This window comes from Papaver somniferum, unplaced genomic scaffold (assembly GCF_003573695.1).
Source record: "Papaver somniferum cultivar HN1 unplaced genomic scaffold, ASM357369v1 unplaced-scaffold_76, whole genome shotgun sequence".
NCBI classification, from domain to species: Eukaryota; Viridiplantae; Streptophyta; class Magnoliopsida; order Ranunculales; family Papaveraceae; genus Papaver; species Papaver somniferum.
In genome coordinates this window covers 540,223-547,964 of record NW_020650526.1, presented here as the reverse complement: position 1 = coordinate 547,964, position 7,742 = coordinate 540,223, and the positions used below count along the sequence as shown (strand labels likewise).

The 7,742-nt window shown below is 37.8% G+C and overlaps 1 protein-coding gene across 2 annotated transcripts; it reads right to left on the bottom strand.

Annotated features, from left to right (window-relative positions):
• Positions 1–3,332: 3,332 nt before the first annotated feature.
• Positions 3,333–6,716, bottom strand: LOC113344459. 2 transcript variants are annotated; one of them, XM_026588428.1, is made up of 7 exons: positions 6,265–6,716; positions 5,451–6,003; positions 5,192–5,344; positions 4,939–5,028; positions 4,809–4,862; positions 4,222–4,667; positions 3,333–4,097 (listed from the first exon to the last, which is right to left on the bottom strand). In XM_026588428.1, the coding sequence occupies exons 2-7, from the start codon at positions 5,992–5,994 to the stop codon at positions 3,510–3,512; spliced, it is 1,875 nt and encodes a 624-aa protein (XP_026444213.1). In that variant the 5' UTR covers positions 5,995–6,003; positions 6,265–6,716; the 3' UTR covers positions 3,333–3,509. The 2 variants fall into 2 exon arrangements, with proteins under 2 accessions (XP_026444213.1, XP_026444214.1); XM_026588429.1 differs by having other exon boundaries at positions 5,451–6,716.
• Positions 6,717–7,742: the final 1,026 nt, after the last annotated feature.

The following is a 7,742-nucleotide window of genomic DNA, read 5'->3' as shown; positions in this document are numbered from 1 at the left end:
AGTCGAATCCTCAGCTGATCCTATGAATTAATAATAAATATCTTATTGCTCAGTTTTGTGAATTATTCTCCAATGGATTCCACAATTAGTAATAAATAATCAACAACCGGGCGTCTGAGCTACCTCTAAGTAAGCCCTGATTCAAATGGTGAAGGTGTATCCAACGACACTACACTAACAGTCACAGGACGAACGAGTATTTCAAAAATACAACGAAACGATGAACCTATGCAAAATAGAGAAGAAAATAATAAATAATTAAAAATATTGACCAGGGTGCTGGGAGCACGGACACACGACCAACCGACCGTGTCGTGGTCAATTCCACACCAGTTTTATATTTTTAATGCATTTTTATTATTTTTCAAGATTTGATGAAAATTCTCTCATTTTATCAAATTTCCTTCGTCTCGAGGAAACTCCTCGGTTTTATGGTACTTCCATAAATCCATAAAAAATAATATAAAATTAAAGAAAGGAGTGTGGGGTGTGACCATTGGCCAACCGGCCATGCCTTGGTCCCAACCGACCCCACACCCCACGGTTCCTTATTATTTTATTACTATTATTATTATTTCTCTAATTTCATGAAAAACTCCTTGATTTCATGGTATTTTTGCACAAATCATCAAATAATAATAAAATAAAATAAAATATGAAAACTTGTGGGAACGGGCCTTGGCCGGCCGGCCATGCCCTAGTCGGTCCCACACGCCCCTTTGTTTTATTATTTTATTATTATTAGTTTTCCTTGAATTCATCAAATTCCTTGATTTCATGGTATTTCTCTCAAATTAGGAAAAATTCCCTCAAATCATCAAAATACCTAAAAATATTAAAAAATTAGGGAAACTCGTGGGATCGGGCCCTAGCCGGCCGACCATGCCTTCCACAGTCCCACACGCCCTTGTTTTTATTATTTTAATATTTTTGCTTCCTTGAACTCATGAAAACTCTTACAATTCATGGAAACTCCCTAAATTCATCAAATTTCTCAAAATTCATGAAATTTTCATAAAATCATCAAAATATTATAAAATTAAGGAAAAGGCACCACGGGACCGTGGTCACGACCGGCCGACCATGCCTTGACCACGGCGGTCCCACGCCTCATCATTCCTTATTTTATAATTATTTTTCGTCATCTCATGGTGTTTTCCTCAGTTTCGTCGAAACCTTAATTTTGGCATATTTTCTCGAATGGATGCTCAATTGCACGCCAGAAAATATAAAAATTCTCAGGACTGAGACGCGGACGCCTTGGGGACACGAGCACGCTATCTTGACCGACCAAGATTGGCTCTTTAGCTCACGAAAGCCGGTCCCATCAATTTTCACAGTTTTGACCTAATTTGCACAATTGCTCGTATTAGGTCCAAAACTCTCCCAAACACTTTGGATTTTCATGAAGTGATCGTCAGGCGGTCACGGGACAACCCAGGGCCGGTTTCATGACTCCATGGTCGGTCCCTCGCCTCGTCATAATTAATTAGGTTTTCTCACCTAAGGCTCAGACGAGCATTTTCGAATAAATGATTAAACCAGCATTTGATCATTCTTTCACCAACAAATCGTCAACTCTTCAGGAGTTCTTCGTATTTGCTCACGTGAGCATATGGACATTACATGGTTGATCCACGGTGCCATGTAGTCGCTCCCTCCTTCGTCCCATGGTTGAAATTCCGACGAACCATGAATTGATCATCAATTGATCAAATTAGGGTTTCTGAATCCAAGGATCATCATTCCAGATTCTAACCTTAATAATTTTACGACGACCTCATGGTCATTAATTTTATTAATTATGCTCGGTTCAATGACCAGTATTCTAATTAATATTTTTGGTACGCTGCCAATAATCCATCAGACGAGCAACACATGCTCAGACGATCAAATATTCCACAATCCATCACATGAGCAACACTTGCTCAGAAGATAAATATTTGTTCAAACCAAGGAATATTGGTTCAACAATCGATATTCAAAGATCCACCGAATGAGCAATATTTGCTCACTTCATCGTAAGAACTATACCTCTGTCTCATGACATGTTCAATTCACGAGTTTCAGAACATTATTTTCAACTCAACGACTACATGGACTCATCGTCCCATCAAACCACGAAGTCATCAATTGACTAACAAACCACGAGACGTCAATCGTGTCACTTTGGGGGATATCAATTAGGGTTTTGGTTTGGCGGTCTACGGCACGTGTGTTCAGACACACGATGGAATGTGAGCAAGTCGTGCAATCAATTGAAGGAATTCACGAGGTAGTGGGTGGAAAATCGACCAAGTCTCCACACGTTGAGCAACTGGTTTCAAACACGATCTCCACTTCCCCACTCCTTGATTCCATCAACTGTCACACTTCATGGGATCATGGTGTCTACAATTCCAATAATATAAATAAATCTCTGAATCATGATTGAATCATCAACATCATCAGTATCATCAATCTCACGTCTCATCGACAACATGAGATCATCAACTCATCAATTGAGCAATTACTTTCAATTGAGCAATTTCAATCACTCAGAGCTTATCGTATTCGGAATTCACACACCCACAATCTTTGATTACCATTGATTCCATACATTTCTCAGCTTCCCTCCTATAGATCAACCCATCCTCTCTTGTGACCGAATTTACTCTGGAACGGTCATTGTCTTGATTTAAGCCAGAATACTACAGATTGATCTCTCGAATCTAAAGCACCCCCTTTGCAGCGGTGGATCTGTGTGAGGTTTAACATTTCGCTCGGTTCGAGGAGTCTCCTCCGTACGGTCGTCTCCTCAATTCTTTAAAAACCAGCAAATCGTTTTTCCCCATCTACAGAGGTAATGTTCAACTTTATTAATGAATTGATAAAATAATTAAAGGGTAATAATGCCTTATATAGGCTACGAAGAGTAGAGTAAAAGAGGAGTTGTTAACATGACAGAACTATAATAACAAAAACAAAAAAGGTGTTTTTATTCAAACGCCTATATTACACTTTCCTTATATACTCCCTCCGTCCCCAAATATTTGACCTATTTCAAGTTTGCACAATTCTTAAGCAAGGAGATGAAAGTATTTACATATTTTTTATAGTTATACTCTTATAGATAATAATTAGTAAAATTTAGAAATAATTTATCTCAAATTATAAGATGGATAGTCGTACACTTTATATCATTGGAAAACATTTTAAAACACCTATGTAACGAATATAAACATGGTTATCAAATTATACATATTTCTTATACTAAACATAATCAATTAAAATGGTAGTTTTAGAAATATCCCTTTGTTTAATAATAAAGGTCAATTATTCGTGCAACAACATTTAAAAATGAATAAATCAATTATTTAGGGAAGGAGGGAGTATGTGTTTTGCACACTTACATTCTCACATTTACAGATAGTAAGAGGATTAATCAAATTCAACACAAGGACTATAAAAGAAGTACAGACGTAAAAGGGTAAAAAGAGGAGAACAAACTTGTGATTATATGCCTGATTTCAATGGAAGATGCTGTGCCCAAATGCACAATAAACCATATTGCAAAACAGTGGAACATAAGACCATAAAAACAAACCCACAGGGATGGGCGCAACCAGCATCACAGGAATCGGAAGCCATGTGTATCTGGGTCCAAGAACAATGCAAAGTGTAGCAGAGAACGCGACCATCATTGCAATTACTGAGATGAAGAGAGTTACAAGTCCTAGCACCAATTTTTTTGGGATAGCTTTTAGGAAATCATCATGCTGGTATTCTGAAGTTAGGAGAGCTAAGAACGTAAGAAGTGATAAAGTCGAAGAGAATAGAGCCATGGCGTTTGCTACAGCAAACACTATGAATGAGTTTTCGTGCAAAAATATTGGGACGCCGCTGTTATTATATCCACCTGGTGCTGTAAAAGTTGCTGTGAAAACAACTGTAGCAATTAGTGCAGTTACAAAGGAGCATGACTGAGATATGTCCTTTATCCATTTCTCTCCCTGAGAAAATAATTCTCTGTGTTCATATTCAAATAAATCTTGCGCAGTCCTGTCCGCATCGTTTCTCCGTATCCTGTGTGCTGGTGGAACAAGACTTTCTACCTCCTACAAACAAAAGTTTTAAGATAAGAATGTTGTGTTGTGTAATGGTGTCAATTCCAATTCAGTTGAATAGATTTAAGTTTTAACTACTAAATTGAGAGGGGTAATTAAATATACTTTATATTACCTTGAACCATTGAAGCTCTCGCTGCAGCCTCAAAACAATACAAGAAACTGGCCTTTCGAATGGAGACGCAAGTACTGGCCATGCAGCCATATGCAAGATCGTGTTGTCATATATGTCCACTGAGGCAGCAAACTTATTTTTAAACCCAGTAATGCCATATAAGAGTTTGAAAATCTTTTCATGTCGTACTTTTACTGCATGGTAAAATATACCTCTTCCCTGGCTATCCTCAACCCAAGTGACACAAGGAAAAGCTTGTAGACACTCTTTTACAAGTTCTGCGGCTCCGAAATCTATTGCCGTGAATAATATGTTTGTAGCTTTGAAAAATTCTATAATCTCTGGGGGTTCCTTCAAAGAATTTTTCATAATTTTGATTATGAACTTCATCAGTTTTACAGCTTCCTCATGCATCACCTTTTCTTTGAGTAGTTTGTGTCCTTTGGCTGGGAAAACAAAAACAACTCGTTCATTATTTCCTTTGCTTCTTCATCTTTTTCTTTAGTTAGCTCAGGGGTTCTCGGGCTCGCCTAGTGAATTATTTCCTAAATAAAAATACGATAACTCATTTTCATAGGCCAGCTTACTTGTATGTTTTGCAACTTTCCAGATAACTTTACGCATCCATTGCCATGCTGAAACTAAAATCAAGATACATAAAGTCAAATTATGAGAACTTTGAACAAACTTCCGTGGCTAACCCTTAATGGGAGGTACCTCTTGTTGAAGTATTATCCCTAGAAGTCTCTTCTGGAGGATTCTCCACGTCTCCATTGAGTAGTGTCCCAGGAGAGGAAGCAAAATACACTGACATAATTGTAATACATAGTGAGTCCAGTTCCCAGTAGAATAAACAAGACGGATTGATTAACTTAGTTATGAGATACAAAACATGGGTCCATGTACAGTCGTACTGAAAATGTAGGCAGTTCAAAATAAGAATAACCAAGTTTAAAGTAGTTATACAAACATGAGCTGATGAAACGATCCCAAAATGTCAGCTGATTTCTACTTAGAAATGCATCGCTTGTTACCATCATTTCTAATGCACAGGGACCCTTTCCCTTAGGGTCTTGTTCAATAGTCAATTTTGGATACTTATCGATCATATGGTGAGCAATATCTACAGATTCAAAACAAACAGTAATACGATTAAAATGTGTGGGTCAACATATGTACATACATTTGTTTCGCTAATGGATTTGGTTATGATGATGGTCACCGCTCACCAAAGAAACCATCTCCAATTATACTGCATATTATTTGACGACCCAAATCACCAGAGAAAAGACTCGGTTTACCGGGATGCTCTATCATGACACGGTAGAGATACTGGATCATGTCCTTCTTTTGATCATTTGAAGGAGCACAATTAGTAACATTTAGCAGAGGAATGCAGCCATACCTATCACGCATGTTCACCAAAGCTGGGTTCTTTCCCACCATTGCTTTTATAGATATGATGTTTCCAGCTACAGCGGCAAGTTGAAGTGCTGTTTCATTATCAAAGTTTTTTAATTCAAGTTGTTCACTGGTCATAAGTTTCACAAGTTCCTCCACAAAATCGGAGTGTCCTTCAGCTGCAGCTATATGCAAAGCCGTGTCGTTGGAGACTGTTATTCGTGCGGTCACTGCAGTATCCTTGCCATCCTTATCATTGTTATCAATAAAATTCTTAGCCTTCTTCCAATCACCTTCCTTTGCTGCTTTATACAAAGGTAGGTATTTACTGATCAGATCTGTTGAGGGAGCGCAGTCCTTCGTTTTGTCCATGTCCCCCTTCTGAACATATGTTTATGTAGGTTACATCTGAGAAAGTATGATGGATATATATACACACACACATATAGCAAGGAGTTTTACTACAAATATACAGTTATACATAGCTCATCAAAGTCATGTGTTGATCCTCGTTGATTGTTAGCGCAAATGTGAAAGTGTAAGGGATTTAGAACTTATGATATAAAGATAGTTTCATTTTCTTAACTTCATAAGTAAATTATCACAATCTGGCCATAAATTTTGAAGTTTGATAGAGATTACCTTTTCTGATCCTTGGAATTCTTCTCTGAGAATATCTCAAGCCTCTTTAGAATTTTTAACCTCTGAAATCAGTCGAAAAATATCCTTGCTTACCCCTTGTTGTAGATACAATAGTGCCTTGGCATCTTTCTTCCTATTCTTTTTGTACTCTTTTTGTTTTGCTTTAGTCCGCATATCTGCTGCCGATTCGGGTTCTGCATAACCATTTTCTACAAAATCCAGTAGGTCTTTCGAAATAAACAACGTCTTCATCTGTAGACTCCAATAATCATAGCTCTCAGTCTCACCATCAAATACTGGAATTAAACTTCGTGTATAACTGAAACCTTGTATGTTTGGGTTGCTTGCCATGAAAATACTTTTTGGATTAAGGTATTGAGATAGACTTTTGATAAAGCTTCTAACAATGTTCAGTGATAAAATGTACTACTTCCAAGATTAAGTAGAACCATCAAACAATTGGTAGTAAATCCTCTTCAGATAAAGAAGACTTGTTGACGTCTTATCATAAAAATAATGTGACTTTTTAGGTGTTAGAGATAAGGTTCAATCATCAAAGACTTATCAAATTAGTAGCAGCAGCGCGTAGGAGCAGTAAATTAGACACTAATCAATGCATATCCGACCCAAATTTTGCGGTTACCGACTGCATAATCAATTTAATACTCTTATTTGAGATTAAAAAATTAATAATGAAGCCAAAACAAACACGCATATCAATATCATTTTTCCACTGAAAGAGATTCCAATGGTGTGCCAGACTAGTTATCTCACTATGCTACGTTAAAATTTTGTGGAAATGGTGTGGCAGATTAGTTAGTTATGGGATTGAACCGGCGGTCTATTCCGCCCTGTACAGTGTACTCAACAAAACATGAAAAAATACGGTCCCATTCATTGTGGGGGACTGAACCCGCGATCATAGCAGTTACTATGGACTCAACAAAATAAATATTTGTTCATTTTGATCCCACTACGGACTCAACAAACATGAAAAACAATGAACAAACCAATAAAATTGTTGGTTTTTTGAGTGAGATGGAAGAATTGGCGCGCCTTGATGGAAGGCCGGGCGATCGTGGCACACTCGCTGGCCTGTGAGCCAGAAACGTTGGCGTTTTTAGCCAAAATCGCCCGTGTTTACTTCACACGCTAGCGTGTCTGGAGAACCCTCCCACGTTTTTCCCAAAACCGCCAACGGCTAAATCTGGGCGGCTGGAAACTCTTGGGATCCAACGTTATAATTTTGAGTTCTATAAATACTTATCATTTCAACTCCAATTCACACATTCTTCACTCTCAAATTATCTACAAAAATGCCTCCCAGAGTTCGTGGTGTTAGATTCACTCAACAAGAGGATTTAGCTATTTGTAGAGCCTTTGTTTTTCACAGACAAGAAGATGTCATTAGGAATGTAGCCGAATCAGCGTTGTGTTCCTAGGAGAAAGTTCATAGAATGTTTGCCGCTGAAACGGGG

What these genes read in the sequence shown, in the direction of transcription:
- LOC113344459 (XM_026588429.1), bottom strand. Translation starts at nt 5,994, where the DNA reads ATGGACAAAACGAAGGACTGCGCTCCCTCAACAGATCTGATCAGTAAA. An exon ending in GGATAATACTTCAACAAGAG is followed by an intron (nt 4,863 to 4,938) that starts GTACCTCCCATT and finishes TCTTGATTTTAG; the next exon opens with TTTCAGCATGGCAATGGATG. An exon ending in GAGAGCTTCAATGGTTCAAG is followed by an intron (nt 4,098 to 4,221) that starts GTAATATAAAGT and finishes TTTTGTTTGTAG; the next exon opens with GAGGTAGAAAGTCTTGTTCC.